Genomic DNA, 22,303 nt, shown 5'->3' with positions numbered 1-22,303 from the left:
TGACGAGTAAGCCAATGGGCTATGGTGCCGTTAAATCAACAGCAGTAAAGAAAGAAAATACGTGTTCTAAAAATTTAAAGAGATGTCCATAGAAATGGTTGCTTGGCATTTACGGTAAGGGAATGCTGCTGTCTTAAAATTTGAGTAGCAAGTAAAAGGGCATCATTTGATTTGGATCCATCTTTCTTTCCTTTCTTTTTTTTTATAAAAAATTATTGGGATCTTATATTTGCTTTCATTTAATTTAATTTAATGAAGTAAAGCAAAGTTCAGTTTAAATTATCCCGAGGTTTATGAGTTATTTTGATATATTAAAGGAAATGGATTTTGTGATAAATGGCTTCAGATGAAAGGGAATCACAAGCTAGAAAGTAGAAATTAAGCAGTTGCCGATTATAAGTTCAATGATTTGAACTCCTTGGAATGAAGGTTGTGCTCGACACACTTTCACTTTTCGCCTCACCATCTGTGAAAATTCCTATACAAGGAATCTGAAGATATGAAGATCTTATGCTATAGAAGCAGAGAGCATATTTGAATAGAAAGCAAGAACTGCCTTCTGAAATAATATTGCAGAATTTCTTATACAATCGTTACTCCTTCTGTGTACATGAATGAGTATATATATACATATATTCCAACTAACTAACTAACTTTCTTTAACTAACTAACAGAATATAACTAACTTCTAACTGTTTTAACTGTCAGTTTTAACAGTAATGCACATATATTTAATCTGCTGGGATTTCTTCAGCGTCTGCATGGTGCTGGGATTTTTCTGTCTTTGTGTTGATCTTTGGAGGATTGTGTAGACTCCAATACCATCCTCTATCATTACCATCGTCTGGCTATTATATGGTCATCTGTATATGAAGCATGAAATGGGTGTCGAACGTAAATTGAAACTTTCACGTACAGTTTTCATGTTTTGTTCAGACAAGACTGTCCTGATCTCCCTTCCTTACCAAATACACTTGCATTGCCTGCAAATTCTAGTGTATCAACAAAGTGTTTCTTTAAAGCTTGGAAAATGCATTTTCAACTTCTTTCAGCACCTTGGATGGCCTATTTTTCCTTGCTCTGACAGAAACTATGGCAGGCTCTAATATATCTGCTCACCTGAAGACACTCAGCATGCAAAACCCATTGGAACGTTGGCTGTGACTCTTACAACTACGTACAGTACCATATCTTGCTCAGAACACTTACACCATGAGAAGCAGATTCCTCGTAAATGGAGAAGTTACAATTTTTAGTGCAAATAATATATTTGGTTAATAAATTTCAAAGCCGAGGAGCCTCAGTGCAAATACCCCGAGCTCGCGAACCCTTTGTTCTCGAAAGAGAATTATTCCTTTCGATAGAATCCACGATTCACAAGCCAATTACCACTCGACTGTTAATATATTTATTACATTGCAAATGAAAGAGGAACAAGGCCCTGACGAAGGCCCTACTGCTACGCAGCTGCAAGATTCACAGCACATGCGCACAATGCCTCATCATCTTTGCTTGGAGAAGGCACAAGAAGGAGCAAGATTGGGATGAATCAGAACACCTTTGATCGGCAAGTTTTGTACTCGTTTGCCTTTTATTGAACAGAACCCCTCTACCCAGAACCATTCCCATCTACCTCTCTCGCCAACCTCTCTCCACACCGCCATTCCTGACGCAAGGTCTCTGTACAAACATATAGCCCCATCACCCCTTACACATTTAGTTGTAGCCCAGCTCGCCTTCCCCCCTAAAATTCTCCTTGTCAATTCAACTGGCATCTTCTCTTTTAAACACCACGCGTGTCTTTCATCCAGCTCCCACACACAGGCATCGCCACCACTGGTGCCGCCGACAAGTGTCAGCCTGCCATTGAGCTGAGCTAATGTGGCAAATTCAAGCTTATCTGCCATGTGCACACTCAATTCCTGCCATTTATTGGACCTAATCTCAAAGCCCATTATGCTATAAGCCCTGGCCGAGGTCATCCAATATAGCACCCCTTTAGAATAGACACTCTCATTAGGGGTCCAGACCGTTAGCCTCACCGCAAATTCCACTGGCACTGACCCCACAATTCTCCACGCGTCATCCTCCGAGTCGTACACTTCCATTGTGGGCTCATACGTGGCAGCTCCACGTGGAGCTTCGGACATCCCTCCTGCTACATAGACTCGAAAATGTAAAGATGGGCCGTGTTGGGCTGGGCCTAAGATCACAACACCCACAGCTGGATTAGTCCTTGCAATCTTCAGCATTGGAAGGGACCTGAATTCCTTGGTGAAAGGGTTGCTTATAGCTAATTGGAGAGTTGTAGAATCTGTGGGTCTTGAGAGGATTAGGCTCCCTATCAGGGCAATGGGTCGGGTCGGGTGGGGTTGAAAAGTGAGAGATAAGACGTGCCACTTGTCGTTATTTGGATTGTGAAGATAACAACATAGCCCACGACTGCGCGTGGGCAGAGCGACAAACCATGCTTGGTGGTGCCGGACCATTGATGCGGCGGTGCTCAATGGGTATGAATTGGCACAATTGCGCCAGTACCGGCATGCTGTCTTGGCACGTGCCAAGGAGTCCGGAGAGAGGAAGGAGAAGATGTTAGCAAGGAGATCCGATGGGAGGCGGTTCCACATTTTCGAAAAGGCTTCTCTCTAAAGTTTGGGCCATGGAAGAGTGCTTATATAGTACAGTGTGAGGTCACAGAGCAAGGCAATTATTGAAGATGAATGATTGGGGATTCTAAAGCATGGGGATGTGTGCCCACAAGCACAATTTGATCTGGCCTGCATGTGGTGTTAATTTCTGTTGTCCTTTTCCTTCCGCTTCATGCGACAAAAAAAGAAAAGATGGTCCTCCGAGGAGCCCAGAGGGTAAGAGAGATCTGGCGACAATAAATAAGAAATGGACAAATAAAGTACTGCCATTTTGGATCATCGGTCATTTTCACTGCTCACATAGGTTAATTATTAACAATTTGACGTCCACTAGGTCCCCTGCGTTCAAGGGTCTTCATCATGAGATGCTTTGACAAGAGATTGACTGAGGGAGGAGGATACAGCTACCGTGGCAAAACCATTCTGGCAATTATTACTCATTTAAAATTATAATGATGTTATTCTCACCTCACAATTTAGTACTCTCACCTCACAATTTAGTATTCTCACTTCATCATTTATTATACAAGTTTAAATAAATTTATTATATATGTGTCTTAATTTGTAATTTCAAAACGGGAACTTTGGCTTTCCACACGCATAATTATACAATTACTATTTCCACAAAGTTTTGATAGAAATCTTCTCTAATCGAGTCATTAAATGTTTCTTTTCTTCTCATAAGAACCTGCATCACAATCAATGGAGATTTCAAATCTCATGCAGCAAGAATTCATATTCAAGTATTAGGCCTCAAACCACTTAAACAATCAAATATTTTCTTTAAACAATTACATATATAAATGTGTAAATATAGCTACATATATTTCAAATTCAGGAGAATTCATATTCTATTTTCAATATCAATTCACTCCTTACATGTATATAGCTACATATTACATTCATTACAGTACAATTATCATATCTAAGTATTAGCCATAAATATGTCTCAATTCTCAATTAGCGAGGATGTATGATAAACTCCTACAAACACAACATTCACATAAAACTTTTCATAATAGAATCCAACAAGTAAGATATCATAAACCTTACAAGTAATATTAAATGATACAAATATCATATCTTATACAATATACTAAGTATCACTCTGTATGTTCGCCATAATCGTTTCTATCATACCCTACCAATCTCTTTTTTTCTTTATAGTCTTTACCCAAGTCACTAGTCTTTCTTTTCATCTGCATGATTCTTTACCTTGGTTCTCATTTCCACATCCTTGATATTATTGTCAACTTATCCATGCATATGAACCATATCAACATACATGTTGTCTATTCTTCAATGTTATGATAATTTAAAGTATATTATTATATACATGAAGTCAAGCGTTACACCTATGGCCATCATAAGGCTTTTTCCTTGAACATTACAAGAAAATTCATTACATGTGTTAATCCTTATGTGACATTATCTCTCATATCATGTCGAGATAGACTATTATTTTTTACTGCTATCAAATCTTCTTAGAACTATCTTAACAATCCCATAATGTACTATGTTTTCACTATCAAAACAACCCCAAAATACATCTTGCATACGACATCATTGTAGCTTTTGAAATACCCTTCATTGTTGTCTTAAAACAACCTTCAATTCCATGTTATACGCTACCAAAACAACCCTTCAAAAACCCCCTAATGATGTTCCAAGAACAACCCTTAAATTTTTTGTTCCTTTTTCCTTTCAATTCACCCCCTCTTTTATGTACTAAATGCAATACCACCCTTAATACATGAATAGCTACGTCAGCTTTTGGTTCTTCAAGTGCTAGATAGAGAATTTCAATTAGCTCACTAGATTAGAAATTGTAGCTTCCAAAATTGCTTGATTGGATTGACAATTCAACAAAATTAATTTCTTGAATCAAGCTCTTGCTTGTTGAATTAGGTTTAGTTGCAAGAACAAAATAGGGGTTTGATTTTTTTTTTTTTTTTTGTAATGAATGGGTCATAATTTATCTAATCCACTTTAGTCCCCTACTTTTTAATTTTGCTATTTCATCATTTTTTCTGTCTTTCACTTTTTCTTGATTTTTTTTTACTTCGTTTTTGGGTAATGAGAGCTAGTGGATGGGTTTCACAATTAGTGAGGGCCTCACTAGATATAGGATAGACTAGCTTGATTGTTCATGCTATGGTAAAGATTTCTATATCGATCAATTAATAATGTTATTTAATTTGAAAATTTTATATTAAAAAATAAAAATTTGTTGCATACACATAAGCCGATTTACTATTTTCAAAACAAAATAGGGAACACATATTTGATATGAAAAAAGGTTTTTTTTTAAAGAATCTGTTGAGACATAATTGTGTTTGATAATTTTTTTTCTATGAATCTTTTGCAAAAGTCTCTCTAGCCAAGACTTACTCGTTTGTTCATATATATATATATAATAAAGATTTACCATGTTGTGAAAAGTAATTAAAAAAAAATGCAAAAAACAAAGAAAAATAGATGCTTTATAGTTTTGGGCTACTTGATATTAAAATAAAAAAAATAATTAATTTGAAAAACAATTATATAAAAACTTAACAATAAAAAAGTAGGCATTTTATTCTTGTTAAATATTCAAGAAAAAAAAATTCAAATAAAAATATAGTTAATTAATTTCATGTATAATTAATCATAAAATAATTGTTAACATTACAATTAAGAACATTTAGTCTTATTTGAAAAAAATGTTAGCATCAGATATCTTTTAAAAATAAATTATAACTTTTTTTTATTAAAATACATTTTCTATAATATTAGAAAATATTAAAAATCCTAATAAAAATCAAGTCGAGGCACTTAGGTTTGGCTATATGGTTAAGCTCGCAAGCCTGGCCTTAATAAGGAAAAGGCCCCAAACTCATTATGGCTTACTTCTTTTTTTTAAAACTCAAACAGATCACATGTCATTTACCTTATCTATTATAATAAACTTTGACTGTTTTCAGTGGCCGAGAAATTAGATTTTATGTAATTTGGATCTCAAAACCTACATTCCAATCTATTTTTATCTAAAATTATCTTTGAAACCTTAATAATCACATTTTCAATCTTAAAACACCTTCTTATTAGTCTAAAAAATCAAGTTGGATATAAACAAATTTTACAGGCTTTGATTTATTTTTTTTTGTCATGATTAAAAGCTTAGATCACTTTACAAAGTCTCTTTTTTTGGAAAACCAATTGATATAAAATTGACTCTTTTTTTTTTTTTGCGTAATTATGACTAACCAAAATCTTTATCTTTTATTTCTCTTTCTATAAACTTTCTCTCTTTCTTATCTCAACACTCTAAGATTTAAACGCGAAGAAAATGAATTATGAGTACTGAAATGTCAAAACTAAAAACAATAAGGAACAAAGACATAACAATGCAAAACTTAAGAATGAAATTGGACATTTTAAAGAACTATGAATATACCATAGCAATTCACAATGCTCATACAAATACCACTATAATAAAAACAATATAAAAACTCTAGATCTTTTAGTATATTACTAGTTTTGGTATTCATGCTCCGATGGGGGGTTGGATTTTTTTAATCATTTTATTGAGCAATCAAGTTGTGTAAATACTTAATTATCTCTTTTATTTGATAATGATAAATAAATGATGTTAAAAGACTTTAATGCTTTTAAAAATCTATATTAATTTTTTTTCGGATGGAAGAGTAAAAATCCTTTACAAGAATGTATTAAAGTGGTGTGCATTTTTTCTCAAGGTGTTTTAGCTTCTTTTAATTTTAATTAAATGATTTATTTTTTTATTATTAAAAAAGAATGCGAGGCCCTTGGTTCTCAATAATATTACAATAAGAGGAAATATTCAATGCATACCAAGTTCTCAATCCCAAATTAAAAAAAAAAAAAAACCCAACGAAAAACAAAATCAAGGAGGAAATTCTCTCAATATTTTTCTTCTAGGGCAAGAACTCTTCTATTCATGCCTCTCTCTCTATTTTTTTTTTGGTAGGTCAATTAAAACCATAGCTAATTTTACTCCCTGTCGTTTCTCTAGAAACAGCAAGTTTTAAGTATTATCTATATTATTGAGTGGCAAATCGTTCTAAAATAGGATACATATTATTTTATAAAGTTCTAAAATTGTCTTTCAAAATTTACTTGGCATTAACTTCACCCATTAAAGTCAAATCTTCCATGGTAAAGAAGCAAGAAAGAGAGAGAGAGAGAATCTTGCTCCACTGCACTCGATTTTTTAGGCTAAAGACCCTCACACCAGGAAGAGAGAGAGGGGCTTGTATTGCAAATATGGATTCGGAAAAACAGTAGCAAAAAATAGAAAAATAGGTTTTGTATGTTTCATTGCCATCGTTTTCTGCCGTCGCTTTCCAAGAAACGTGTAGAACAACGGCAAGGCAGCCTCTAATTTTCCACCATCGTGGGTCCTAACATCATTTTCTTCTCCATTTGATGCTGTCATGGCTTCTTCAAAGAGATGGGCAAGCATCATATCGTCTATTGCTTCTTTTCTTCATTTCTTTATCATAATCTTGCAAGTGCCCGTCTTCAGGTAATCATTCATTATATCACTTTCTTCTCTATTCCAGGAGGTTTAGAATAGCGGTGGTGGTTGTTTTTTTAATGTATTTTATATTGAAAATTATAAATTTTGATATTAATATATTAAAATAATTTTAAAATATGAAAAAATTAATTTTAAAAACAAATATTTAAAATTTTAAAAAACAACGCTTTGCATGTCATCCACTTAATTACTCTTCGTTCAATGTCCTTGTCAACCGATCAATCGAGACCCTTTCTCCATCCAGTAGTATCACACCTTTCAAGATTGGAACGATTTTTATTATAATTAATTCTCAAATATTTTCAATAATTCAATTGATTTTCAGTGCGATTCCTTTTCTGCCCGATAAAAAATATTAAAAATAGTTAGGCTATCATTTCTGGGTTTTCTGCAATACTTTTTTTCTTCGTGTTAGACGAACAACCACATATTAAAGGCGTTCTTGTTTCCTAACTGAAGAATCAAGCTCTAGATATTGTTTTTATGAAGTTTTGTGAATTAGGGTTAAGTATACTTCCATCTTCGCCTTGATATGTGTCCAAATAATTTCTTTAGCCGGCCATAAATATATAGACGTCAAGTTTACAAATTACAAGTTCTCCGGTGATATTAATTCTGTAGTAAAAACAATATAGAGAAAGCTATTTTTTTTAGTAAATATCTTAAAGCAATTCATTTTCTTAATTTTTCTCTAAAAACTTTTTTCAAGAACGAAATTTCCAGCAAACAAGTAGAGGCCTAAACTATAATTTTTTGATTCCTGTACTGAAGAATTGAAAGAAGTTCTTAATTTGCTTGTCATGGTGCCAATTTCACCCACAAAAGATATCTCTCAAGGGAAGAAAAAAAAAAAAAAAACTTATGTCTTGGTTTCTTGTTTTTTCTGACAGGGTACCATGTAGGACTGGAACATGTACTTCACCTATAGAGGTCATGTCCTCCCACTTGATGGCAACTGAACTCTATCCTGCATTTGGGCCCAAAGCTCTTCTGTATCCTGGTGCCATTGCTAGATCTTATATCAAGAACAGAACCTTCCCAAGCTATAGTAAATTGCCGAAGCTATATAACTTGACCAATCTGAGGAAAACCTCTGCATCGACTGATCTCCGGCACCTAGAGGTTAGTAACTAGCATTATAAACTCATCAACTCTCTGTCATAATGTTCAGGTCAGAATAATTAGATTTTTTTTAACCGAAGACATTGGCTGCATATTATACACGTTTTTCTAATAAATCAACAGCTGAATACGTGTGATATCTTGGATGTTTCAGTAACCAGACACCATTTGTGTTTCTCTAGATTCTGACAGGAAGCTACTTAGCAGTGGCAGGAGCAGTGTTAGGTCTCGTAAGGCTGGACAGGACGAGCCTCTTTGGAACACTGCTTATCCTATGGGGCTTTGTAAGAGAAGTCATCCTGAAAAACTCTGCTGATATGAATTCCGCGAGGAGTATCCATATCTACCCAGTAACAATGTGCATTGCTCTTCTTTGTGCTTTCTTGGCTATAAGAAAGGATGTTAGAAAGCTTATCCGTTGTTGCAGAACACGGCGAGGTGCAAAGTCTCTGCGGTTTAAAGCGAAAACTATGTGATACCTGCTACTGGATTAGCATTTTTATATGTATAGAAAGCAACCATTCTTTGGATTATATGGCAGGAAAGAACAGAGGATGTTGCCTTTCGAGGGCTACGTCTTTAGAGACTTGTCAGAAAACATATATATATATATATATATATTCATTAACGTGGATGTCCGGGTCAGCTTGTGTACATTTTAACTAATTTCATGGATCCTGAAATTAATGATCATGTAAGCCTCCAGTAACCATTATCATAGTTATTAAACCCAACCCGAGGGTTGACCTAGTCAAGGGACTGGGTCTCGGGTTTCATGGATCAACTCGGTCAACTTGGTTCAATCCGGATTAACCTGGGAAAATTAAAAAAAAAAATTAAAGTTTTAATATTTCATATGAAAAAATTAAATATAGATTATATATATATTATAAATAATAAAGTTTAAAAGAATATTTTAAAAAGATTTTTATCCCACATTGAAAAAACATAAACTTTTTTCTTGGAAACATAGAGTATATATACTAATGGGTTTCAATTCTCACACATTGAAAAAACATAATTTTTTTCATGGAAACATAAAATATATATATGAAAGGGCTTCAAATCCCACATTGAAAATATACTATGTTATCCTTTTAAGTTGAAATATTTAAACCAAAAGATTTTTTTTATCCTACATTGAAAAAAACATGATTTTTTCCTTGGGAACATAGAGTATATATACTAATGGGTTTCAAATTCCACATTGAAAAAACATAACATTTTTCATGGGAACATAGAGTATATATATGAAAAGGCTTCAAATCCCACATTGAAAAGATACTATGTTATCCTTTTAAGTTGAAGTATTTAAACCAAAAAGTTTTTTTATCCCACATTGAAAAAACATGATTTTTTCCTTGGGAACATAGAGTATATATACTAATGGGTTTCAAATCCCACATTGAAAAAACTTAACTTTTTTCATGGGAACAGTATATATATGAAAGGATCCCACATTGAAAAGATACTATGTTATCCTTTTAAGTTGAAATATTTAAACCAAAAAGTTTTTTATCCTACATTGAAAAAACATGATTTTTTTCTTGGGAACATAGAGTATATATACTAATGGGTTTCAAATACTATGTTGTTATTTTAAGTTGAAATATTTAAACCAAAAAGTTTTTTATCCTACATTAAAAAAAAAAAACCGGGTTTGCCCGGGTCGCGGGTCGACCAGCCAGGTCACCTAGGTTTGGCCGGGCTGTTGCCACAGCCTGTCTTTTATTAAACTCGGACAGGTCCAGCCACCGGGTCGACCCGCCGGGCCGAACCGAATTTAATAACAAAGGTCATCATATTAATAATCATAGAACTCGAACCTGAAGCTTTATAAAAAATAGATTTTTTAGTCCCAAACTTTTATTATTAATCTATTTTTAGGCGGATAAAGACATGAATTATTAGATGTATAGGAGGAGTATGTTTTGGCTCGTATTGTGGCTTGTAATTGGTTCGTCAGCTTTTCCCAGCCACCGAGAATGAAAGGAGAAGTTCTATTTGTTGCAGTGACAGTAAAAAACGAGGACTTTGGAAGATATAAAATTAAGAGAATTTCCAAGACCGTCGAAAGTAGATTTTAAAGGGGGACCGGACCTCCTGTAAAGCACCGATAGCCATGGCCATGGGGTCCTCGGAGAAAGGCGACTCTGTGGGTTTTGGCAAGTAGTGGATGCGGACAAATATCTTTTTGTCTCTTCATAGGGTTTAGCTTTCAATGAGGGGTCACACACATGACACGTCAATTGTAGGTATGCACTTGCCATCAATGTCCTGTGCTTTTGCTTAGGAAATAACAGCTGATTTTCAGTCACTTCAGCTGTTAAGATCTAAAATTCTCAGCATGTGACCTTTCATTTGAAAACAAAACTTCAAGAATCGGAAAATGCTACTCACATGCTTTCAATGGCATGTTTGGATTTCTAGCTGTGATAACGGTTTAAATGATTTTTTTTTTGTTATAAATATATTAAAATAAAATTTTTTATTTATTTTTAAAAAATTATTTTTAACTTCAATACATCAAAACAATCTAAATATATAAAAAATAATTAAAAATGTTTAGAAACATTATTTGCCCCATATTTTCAAACATAAAATATTATCAAAATTACTTGATCTTCTAACAAATATGTAAAAATAATTATCAAATATAAGCATATTAAGGCTAGAGAGTAAGAAGTCGATTAAATTTTTCACTCATCATGTTGATCCATTATATTTAGAATTATGAATTAGATTTTTAATTAAATTAAATAACATATTAATATAATAAAACATGTTTGATCTGATATGGTTTTTTAATAATTCAATTAATTTTAACTCCATCTAAATTTAAATGTTTAATACCATAAAAAAATAAAACGTCACTGTTTTAATAAAAATAATTAACTTTAACGAATCTAATAACTCAACAGCAACGAGTCATTTTCCAAATTAGATTTCCATATCTTGCTAGGAAAAGTAATATAATAGTATTTAGTAGCGGCTAACAATGGGGAATCATGGCATGAGGGCTGGCTCAGGAATATCAGGATTAAAATCATGTGGGGGTGCGAGATGATCAATCAGGAATGTGCTTATAGCGAGCACTCATTCAGCATCCAATGTCAAATGGCATCTTCCTTGTTGATCTATCATTTAAAAAAAAAAAAAAACACATTCGACTTCCAAAATCTTTCAAGGCACATTGTAACTTGATAGTAACTTACAAATTGTTTGGAAAAAAATTGGAAAGTGGAGGGAATGAAGGAGAGGGAAAGGAAAAAATTAAAATCCAAGACATTTTCTCTCGTTTAAATTCAAATATGGTGTCGATAAGATTAGGAACACACCCTCGAGATCCATATAATTTGATCGGTGATGACTCTTCTGCGCAGGGTTGCATTATAATTAAAATTTTTGGCATAAATTATGCAAAGGTTTTTTTTTTTGGTTATGAGAAAGGGTATTCTCGATTTAACTTGTATATTAATCAAGATTAAATCCTCTTGACATAAGATTGATTGATGTTGATTCTAAAAATTTAAATCCAAAAAATAAAAAATAAAAACATACCCTTTTAATCATCAAACCAAGTTCTTTAAATTATATATAAAAAAGGGTAAATTGAATAGCAATAGAGCGAATCACATTATGATGCGATTAAAGAAAAAGATAAAAAAAGAATTGTTGGTGAGAAATAAACATTCCGCTAACCTAATAGTTACTTGGATTGCATGAATGAAGTACTTAAGCATACAGTTCGACAGTTTAAGCTACTCCTCCAATCACCTAATCGACGACACCAAGATGAACTGGATTCTCGTTTCACAGCAGGTTAAGAGAACTCAAGTTGCGATTTCCAGACAAGGTAACTAACATCATTTGTATCTGTAATTTTTCAGTGATTTTCTTGTTTTAACTGGCGGTAGTTACAGTAGAGCAAGATACAGTGTGGAATGTGAAATTTGGGGAAAACTTACAGGCCTTGAAGATTTCTCTCCACTTGCCAGTTACCTGCCAATGAGTGATGGGTCCATCTTTTTTTTTTAATTGGTAAAAGGGAAAAAAATCCTTGAAAATTTGGAGGTTTAGTGTCTTTACTTGCTCCTGTAAGTCCCACTTGCCTTTTCTTGATTTCGATCTTCATTTTGGGTCCTTTTATCTGCCTCAAGAACATTTCTGGTTTTGGGAAGTTGGGGTTTTTCTCTCGTGTCTGAAGAATATGGGTGGTAGTCCCACTAATTTGCCTTTTGCTGAAGGAGGTTGTGTCTTTTGTAGCTACTTTTGACAGGGTTTGCAGGTTTTGGAAGTGGGTTGTTGCTTATAAGCTCCTAACTTGGATTTTTAAATATAAATTGTGGTTGTCCAAAGACTGAAATTTGGTAACTTCTGATCATTTGCTTCTTTCGGATGTTGGTTTTCCTTCTGAAGGCAAAAATTTAAGGAAGATTGTATATGGAGAACTTATTAAGTAGTTATCAAGTGAAGTATAGAAATTTCAATAAAATTCTTTTTATTTTCTGAGTTTTTGTTCACATGTGAAAAAATAGACTTAATTTTGCAACTCTTCTCCATTGAAGTTAAATTCATCCCATCTTGTTACTTTGATAAACTTGTTTTTTTTTTTTTTTCTTGTGTTGGAGATGTTTGATGGGAGCTTGGCAATGCCTTTCCACACGTTGAACCCATGTCATATATTGGGTCATGTAAATACACATAGAGCCCTCCACAAGTCAAGGTTGCAACCAGTTCTAGCTATACCCCCATCATCAATTCTCTTGCACACAGATGAGAGTGGTAAATTTCCTGATTCTAAGAAGGGTTCTGGGTTGAGAGGAAGGGATTCTTCTGATTCATTGCTTAGTCAAGCAAATACAGTGGGTATAATAGGAGGTATATCAGTGAATTCTGCTTTGAATTTCTTGAAAAAACTAGTCCATGGGAGTTCAAAAGAAGGAAAAGATTGCTTCCCTTTCGTTCTTTGCTCTGATCCAGTATTGAACAAGGAGCTTTTATCACATGAGAGAAATTCTTGTCCTTTTCCCAGCAGGCATAATGAAAAATCTCCATCGGATCATTCTGCAATTGCAGAGAATCTGCAGAATAAAAGGGTTTTTCTTGAGAAATCAGGAGTTCAGTGCATAGTAATGCCTTGTCATATTTTGCATTCATGGCATGATGAGGTTTCTAAGGGGTGTTCTGTTCCATTCCTTCATATGGGTGAGTGTGTTGCAAGGGAGCTCAAGGAAGCTAAGCTGAAGCCACTTGAAGCTGGTAGTCCTCTGCGGATTGGGTTATTAGCCTCCAATGCAACTTTGGCTGCAGGGTTCTATCAGGAGAAATTGCACAGTGAGGTAATTTCGTTCCCGGGCTCCTTTTCTCTTATGTATCAGATTATCCTCCCATTACAAATCCAATTAGGTGTGGTCTAAATAATCAGTAATTTCAATCTAACGTTCTGAGAAGCAAAGTATATATCTGGGTTTTATTTCTTGATCATGCATGTCTTTCAATTCATTAAGTGTGAGTCCTGATCTTCTACCTTTTATAAAAAATGCTAATAATCACCATATGTTCCAACCTTTTTAAAATATTTAATCATGAAGGGAAGTATGTCTGAAGTTACTGAGGAAGCTTTCATACCATTTACATGCACTCCCTTCAACAGAAGTTGTCTGATGCCTGTCTTAAGTGATCTAATGTAATTTCACCTTAATATTTGCTTAATGACATGGAATTGAGATTTTCTTTTCCCTTCTTCTATGGTTATTCTGTTGCATGTTGATTATAACCCTTGTTGACTATTACTGCCTTTTTCTGTTTAGTGTTGGATTCATGTTTTCATTTCTTCTTTTTGAATGAATAATGCTTTTAAGATTTTTTTGTTGAGAATAATACAAGTATTGGTTCTCATTTTACTCGTGCCATGTAATTTACCCTCAGTGACTTGTGCAGCTGCTCCTGCGGGGCTCATGTTGGGGGTTCTATGCATTCAATTAAAATGAATGGACTGAAATATTGTAGGAATGTCATGATAATTTCCAAATGAAATATGTTACTCTCAATGATTATTTGGTAAGGATGTAGTTCCCATCTTTCTGTGCCTATATAAATGACTTTCATGCTTTTAACATTTTTAGTGTCTCTAGATACCTCTATCCTGGGTGTTTCGTTGGGATGCAAGGAAGAGGAGGAAATTAAATTGGTCAAGAATTACTTTTGATATTGGTTTGATTCCCAAATTGTGAAAGCTCTCATCAGCTTTATAGAAACTTGTGCTAGGATTGTTGATGCCGGTTTTATTTGTTTTATTTTGTTTTATTACTTCTGATTTCTGGGATCACATACATTTTCTTCCTTGTCATATTTTGTTGATGAGCCTAACCAAGAAACATCAAATGCAGTTGTATCACACATACACATGCATATATGTGTGCATTTCCAACTTCGTTGAATATGCTTCAGTTGTAGGAATTATAGTGTGTTCCATGGTTGCCAATTCTGCATTAGTAGATGCAACAAAAACTCTCCCTTTTTATGTCAGGAAACAGATTGAATTACATTTTCTCTAATTTATTATCCTAGATAATTAATTAAGGTGCTGCTTTGTGTGAATTGTAGATAGTAATGGGATGAAATATATTTCGACACCAAACAATGATTCCTGGGCGAAATACAATTTCTTTAAGTTTCTTTAAGTTCTAATGCCTTTTGTTATTAGTTATTACAGTCCCATGATCATGTCCTTCCTGCACAGATTAAGTGCATTTCTTACTGTATGTTGATCACAAATGCTCCATGCATTACCTCAGTTTCAATTACTTAGTTTCACAGAAGTGGATATCTTCACCATGTTTTCCTTTTCCTGTCCTAAGTGACTTGAGTAAAATCCCGTGTAAGCTTCCTAGATTGTTAGATTGCAAAAGATTTTTGCTTAGAAGGAATATTCTTTTACCATTGTCAGTTACTAGATAAAGACATGTTATCTATTTTATCCACGTCATTGGTTCTGTTTCATTTTGAGGTACCTTTTTTTTGTGCATGTAGGGATTTGAGGTTGTGCTTCCAGATAAAGCAACCATGGACCACACTATAATTCCTGCAATTGAAGCTTTAGACAGGAACGACATGGAAGGCGCACAGAATTTGCTGAGAATTGCACTGCAAGTTCTCCTTGTGAGGGCAGTGAACACAGTCATCCTTGCTTCGGAAGAAATGCGTGATGTTTTGCCTGAGGATGATCCACTTCTCAAGAAATGTATTGATCCAATGGATGCATTAGCCCGTTCAACTATAAAGTGGGCGCAAGCTGCAGAAAAAGGTACATAAATAAAATCGAGAACAGGACTACTCTGTTCTTCATGGATCTCCATTGATGGAAAACCTAGTCTTTAGGTTAAAATATTTTGGTATACATATATTGTTGCCATTCCTGGGGAATGTATGTGTTGAAAATTGGCCCCTACACCGTTTGTTTTTCAGGTAGTGAAAATTATCAGATAGAACTGTAATGAATATTTGTCAAAGAAATACCTTCATAGCTCCAGTAGAAAATCAAGAAACAAAAATCCTTTAGTGAATGCTTGCTGAAGAAACCAAACAGTGTATTTGTGTAGTAATTATTTGAAAGTATTGCTGTGGCTTTTTGTCTGCTTTCGTTTCATTGTAATAAACTTCCTTGCTCTAAACACAGCTTATTTGGCCATTGCCCATCTGAATTTGTATAGAAGCTATAAATAGTTAAGATTTCAACAAAGTGAGGCCCTATAAGGGGTATGTGGAAATATACTTACCTTACCTTTCATTTTTTTTTTTTTAACTGTTTTGCTTTGATGAACTACATCCTCATAGTTGCATGCCCACATATGGCTTCCCACTAATTAAATCGAGGTTCAAAAAATGTAAATCAAAGTGTGTGTACTTTAGTTTATTATCATAAAAGCCTATTAAACAAAAAATATCCAACAAAAGCTTGGAATTTATATATATTTAAAACTATATATAAGCATGTAAAAATATAACTAATAACAAATATATTTTTAACACAAAAATAATAATAAAATACTAACATGTATATTAAGCATATATTCAAATTTTCTATTGATATATATATAAAACAATTCCTAACATGTATATTAATAATAAAATTAATTATATTTAAATTAAAACAAGAAGGGTACTTGTTGAAGTATTTTATAATAATGATTCTTTTTTTTTTTTTGTTAAGAATAAATTATTTGTTCTTAAGACTTGATTGCTCATCACTTATGCAACTAAGATATTTGTAATATACCTTCTAAAATCCTAATAACACCATATTGGTTTAGATACACTTATAAATAAGGTCTTTAAACCAAATATTATGTAACTCAAATATATCTTAATATGATAAACCTAAGCTCTAGATTTGAGAGGAAAACTAAAGCATAAAAAGAAAAAGAAAAACACAATGAGGCAAGGAAGAGTGTAAAAATCATAAAAATTCAAGTTAGAAACTCTTCATTCACCCTTCTTTTTATAGTGAATTTTAAAAAATAAAAGGTTAAATACTTAATAAGAATTAATTCTTATTATTATTAACTTTTGATTAGCCATCATAATTCTATAATTAAATCTAGAAAAATCAAGGATTCTTTAAGTAGGAAAAACGATGGTTCTTTCAAATTAATTTTGCATTCACCCATAATTTGTTTAAATCATGTTAATTAAAATAAATTTCTTACAATCCCCTATATGAAGGGAAACTATCTCATTGGTTTGAAAGTGACTTAAAGATTTGTTGATGATACTAATTTGGTAGATTACTATATCATAGATAGCTTTTGACTTTAAACCTTCTTTAGTGAAATACTATTAGATTTACTCGGTTAAATAGTGAATGTGGTGTCTTGAGTTATTCAACCTTTCTCATAAATCAAGACAATAGTATCTTTGATTCTCGTTATTAAGTTTATTTTGTCCTTGAATAACTCTTAGATTCATGAGTGTTTTAAAAAATTCAACATTTATCAAAATTCTCATAGAAACAACCACATTTCTCACTTATATAGATGATCTTTCATTAAAAGTATTTTGATATACTCCACTTGGTCTATCAAGATATAGAAATCATTAAGAGCTCAACCTATCATTTATCATAATGCAGCTAACACTTATTTTCATCATAGGAATAAGTAGAAAATAATAATTTATAGTGTTACTAAGAATGTTATATGACTTAATTTTCTATTTGAATCTAAATCTTGGGATCTCTAATCAACTAGGTATGATTATCATCATTACACTCTTTCATCTTTTAAAGGCTTTAAGCTCAATCTTCTTGATGAATTATACACAAGTTCTCTCAACAAATCTTTAGTTAGCGAATCCATAATATTTTTCTTTGACTTTATATAGTCAATGGAAATAATTTCATTCAACAGCAAGTGTTTAATGATATTATGTCTACAACGTATATGTCTAGACTTCTCATTATACATACTACTTTGTGCCATTCCAATTGTTAACCGATTATCGCAATAGACATAAATAGTTGATACTAGTTTTGGCTAATTAGGAATTTCTTCTAAGAAATTTTAAATCCATTCAACTTCCTCTCTAGCTTTATCAAGAGTAATAAACTTTAATTTCATCATGAATCTAGTGATATATATTTGTTTGAAGGATTTCTATGACACAATCGCTCCATCAAGTATGAAGATATCTTCATTTGTGGATTTCGAATCCTTAGTGTTAGATATCTAATTAGAATCACCATACCCTTCTAGTATTGCTGAGTAATACTTGGATTATTTATAAATCTACTTAGTTTACTAACCGAGTAAGCAATATCAAGCCTTGTGTAGTTTATAATGTGCATTAGGCTTTTAATTATTCAAGAATATTCCAATTGGTTTATTATTTTACCTCTATTCTTGGAAAAATATATACTTATGTCAATTGGTGTTTTGTCTAAAACCCCTAACAACAAGTCTAGCTTTATATTTATCAACAATATCATTAGCTTTCATTTTTTTTTTTTTTTGAAGATTTACTTATGACCTAAGGTTTTACTTATACAAGAAAGATCCCTAATTCTCATGTATAATTATTCATAATGGATTAAATTTTATTATTGACCATCTTATTTCAATAAGAAGCTTCTAGACATTGTTGGAGGGGGGGTTTAAGGTTTATTTTCTAACAAGTATGTTAAAAAATCAAAACCAAATGTTTTGGTCATTTTTCTTTTTTTACTCTTTCTAAGCTTGACTTCATCATCTTTTAATTGATAAGATTACTTGAGTTAACCTTACTTGTTCTCTTAAGTGAACAATTTTCTTGTGCTTTCTTCCATGGAAACACATCTTCAAAAAATGTTGTATTTCTTGATTTCATAATAGTATTAGGGTGAATATCCTCAATATTTTATTAGTGTATAAGAAATCAATATGCACTACTATTATATACATTTCTGTAAGAAGGTCTTCTACATTTCCACAATTCATATGGTGTACTTTCTAACTTTTTATGGGGTATTTTATTAAGTATATAATTAAATGTTAGAATTGTCTCCCCTTCACAGGTTCTAAGGCACTCCTGAACTTTTCAACATCACATTCATCATTTCTTTTAACGTTTGGTTCTTGTTTGTAATGTCATTTTATTACGGTGAATAAAGAATAATAGTTTGGTAAGTAAAACCATTTTAGAAATAAAATTCACCAAATAGTGCTTTGTATTCTCTCCCTTTATCATTATTTTTTACCTTTATCTTTTTACTCAATAATTAGCCATACAATAAGTTCTTTCTAATGTTAGCAACATGCAATACATTGTTGAGGGTAACAAGCTTTTCAGAGATCATCTTCAATATGACCTTTCTAACACTCAATACTTTGAAGGTTGATAAGTTTTTCATGTATAGGTTTTCTCCATCCATTTTTTTTAATGGAAAACATCCTCTTCTCGACACATACATATCTTGTAGTGCCAATGTCAACTTACCACTATTCAGGATTGTTGATAAGGTTGCCTTCATAAACAACATAAAACAAGTTTATTTTTGAAAACTTCATTAGTGAGGTGATTATCTTTCCAAGATGATGATAATTTTTCAATTATTATAATCACTTGAAAAGACTCACTTAGAGAAATACCTTCAACATGTATATAATGTAAGATGAGTTGAAACTCTCAAACTTGGCTCATTACGATCTTTAAATCAACCATTTTGAAATCTAGAAATTTATTGACTATGAATCTCTTTATACCGACATCTTCAGTTTTGTACTTTTTTGTCTAAAGCTTCTCATAGTGATTTTGCACTCTTGATTAAACCATACACATTATATAATGTATTGTTCAACCCATTTAAGATGTAGTTCTTGTACACAAAATTAGCATGATTCCATGCATCCACAACCAACATAGCAGTAGGGTCAGATTCATTTTCTGATGATTTTGACGCTTCCTCGATCAAGAACCTTGTCGAGTTCAAGATGGTTTGATAAAATAATATGTTTTGTTGTCACTTCTTAAAGTTTAATCTATGTAACTTTTTAGGTTTCTCATCATGTACCACAGAAAATGATATTGGAATTCTCACTACCGAAATAGTACTTGTTGAAGCAACATTGGTTGGCTCAACCGAATCTTGAGTAAAGAGAGTAGAAGACATAGATCTCTAAAAAAATAATAGCCAATAATATTTATAAATAAATATTTTGGCTCCATAATAAGCAAGTAATAACATAAATACTTGTAATAAAGCAACTTTTTAGATAAAAATATTTAAACTAGGTACAAATAACGTATCTGTGAATAAAATCGACTAGATAACTTTGATGCTAATCTTAAAGAGTATAAGCAAGATAGCATGAGTTATCATAAATAAATTATTCATTTATTGGAAAATGTAAATCAATAAGATATATAACATGTATCAAAACATCCAACTTGCATGAAAAACAATCTTAAAAGATAAACTATAACTTTAAAACAAACATATACAACAACCTTCTACATTAATAAAAAACAAATCATAATAAACCAAAAGGTTATCGATTAAAGCATATAAAATTAAAATTCAATCTATATGTGAGAATATAGTAACTTAAAATGAAGTTAAATAATAACTTAAATTTTAAGGATGCTACAAACCTCTTTGACAATTAATCTATATTATTATTTTCATTATTTTTTTCTTACAAAATAAACTAAACAAAGTCTAATATATATAAAAAGTAAAGCCTTAAGATTGTAAATCAAATTTTGTAAATATATATTATACTAGCAAGCGAAGATATTTAGTTTATAATAAAAAAGATATGCTAAACAAAAGATGTCTAACAAATATCTAGAATTTATACATGTTTAAACTATAAGCATGTAAAAGCATAACCGATGAAAAACATGCTTTCAACACAAAAATAATAATAAAATACTAGCATGTAAATTAAATATATATTCAAACTTGCAATTGATACAAAATTAAAAATCCTAGCATATTGTTGTCAATAATGAATCTTTTATCCTTAAGATTTTATTGCCCATTACTTGTGCAACTAGAATGTTTGTAATATACCTCCCAATATTCCAACAACATCACCTTAATTTAGATACATTTTTAAATAAGATCTTTGAATCAAATATTATGTAACTCAAATATCTCTTAATAAGATGAACCTAAACTCTAGATTTGGAATGAAAATCAAAACATAAAAAGAAGAAGAAAAACATAAAAAATGAGGTGAGGGAAAGAGTATAAGGATCTGAAAAATTCAAATTTAAAACTTTTTTTTCATCCCCTTTTACAATGAATTTAGAAAGCTAAAGGGTTCAAGAATTAATACAAATTAATTCTTTTCATTATAAACTTTTAATTAATCACTATAAATCAAGAATTAAATCTAATAAAAACAAAAATGATTTAAAATTAATTTATATTCATCTATAATTTATTTGAATCATCTTAATCCTATAAGTTTTCAAGAGTTTAGCTTAAAGCATAACAAGAAGCTGGAGTTACTGACCTTCAAAGAAATATTATTTATTCCCTGGCAATATAGTCATTGGCACTAATTGGTCGTTGAATGGTCTTCCATCACATGTCAAGGTCGCTGGTATATATATATAAACAAGCTAGCCACTTGTAAATTATTTTAGTTTAATCTGCTGGCCGGTTGGTCGGTGGCTCAAATGACCATAATATGTGAATCCTAGGCATGGTTATGGACGACGAGATGCCAGCTGAACTGAGCACAACCTGTACTAGGTTGGATAAGTTAGGTTCATGAATGTGTTAGAAACGAAACATAGAGAAGAAGTAACACGTAATGATCGATTTCATGTGTAGTAATAATATTCAACAGGGAGCTAGCTGGTGAGGAACTTAAAGAAGATGAGTAATTAAATTTCTAGGTTAAGAGTAATTATCAACAATCATTTCATTAGAATGACCAACAAATTATATTTACATCTGCAGTCAAAATCACACTCATTGGCCATGCAAGCTATACATTAGCTTTATGCCTGAAGGAGAAAATCAACAATTCCATTTCTACAAAAAGAATTTTAAGTAATTCTAAAGAGTATATCTTAACTGGTCAGGTTCTAAATTTAATTTTTAAATGGTTATTAGTTCGAGTCTCATAAATTTCAAGAATATTAGAGGTTTTCATGGTCGTTAAATTCAGAATCCATGGAATTAATCGAAATACACGCAAGCTAATCCGAATAACCACATTAATAAAAAAAAAAAAAAAATTTCAGTTCAACGTTCTTTTTTTTCTCGCTTCCATGGCATTTGTAAGCCATCATATTTATGAGCACAGTGATTTTTGTGGTGAGTGCGACATCTAAATGTCATGGCGAGTTGCATGTTGTATTCCATATATACGTGAGTTTGTATGATTTTGCGAACGATTCTAGTTTGAATTTAGACATGGGCTGGTGCCATTTTGTGTTGTGTTAAATTTAGGAGATGTTGCAGTTTGTTTACTAG

General features: G+C 32.2%; 3 protein-coding genes across 3 annotated transcripts; 2 read left to right on the top strand and 1 right to left on the bottom strand.

Moving 5' to 3' along the window:
- Window positions 1–1,249: 1,249 nt before the first annotated feature.
- LOC118038054 (F-box only protein 6) lies at window positions 1,250–2,831 on the bottom strand. The gene has a single exon (XM_035044331.2). The coding sequence runs from the start codon at window positions 2,625–2,627 to the stop codon at window positions 1,503–1,505; it is 1,125 nt and encodes a 374-aa protein (XP_034900222.1). The 5' UTR covers window positions 2,628–2,831; the 3' UTR covers window positions 1,250–1,502.
- A 4,167-nt stretch (window positions 2,832–6,998) lies between these two features.
- Window positions 6,999–8,934, top strand: LOC118037895 (uncharacterized). Its single transcript, XM_073408357.1, has 3 exons — window positions 6,999–7,194; window positions 8,100–8,331; window positions 8,514–8,934. The coding sequence occupies exons 1-3, from the start codon at window positions 7,103–7,105 to the stop codon at window positions 8,805–8,807; spliced, it is 618 nt and encodes a 205-aa protein (XP_073264458.1). The 5' UTR covers window positions 6,999–7,102; the 3' UTR covers window positions 8,808–8,934.
- A 3,068-nt stretch (window positions 8,935–12,002) lies between these two features.
- Window positions 12,003–15,970, top strand: LOC118037908 (uncharacterized). The gene is made up of 3 exons (XM_035044069.2): window positions 12,003–12,187; window positions 12,963–13,673; window positions 15,367–15,970. Exons 2-3 carry the CDS (start codon window positions 12,963–12,965, stop codon window positions 15,646–15,648), a joined length of 993 nt encoding a protein of 330 aa, XP_034899960.1. The 5' UTR covers window positions 12,003–12,187; the 3' UTR covers window positions 15,649–15,970.
- Window positions 15,971–22,303: the final 6,333 nt, after the last annotated feature.

Source organism: Populus alba, chromosome 3 (assembly GCF_005239225.2).
Source record: "Populus alba chromosome 3, ASM523922v2, whole genome shotgun sequence".
In the NCBI taxonomy this organism is placed as follows: domain Eukaryota; kingdom Viridiplantae; phylum Streptophyta; class Magnoliopsida; order Malpighiales; family Salicaceae; genus Populus; species Populus alba.
This window is presented reverse-complemented; position numbering and strand designations above follow the sequence as displayed.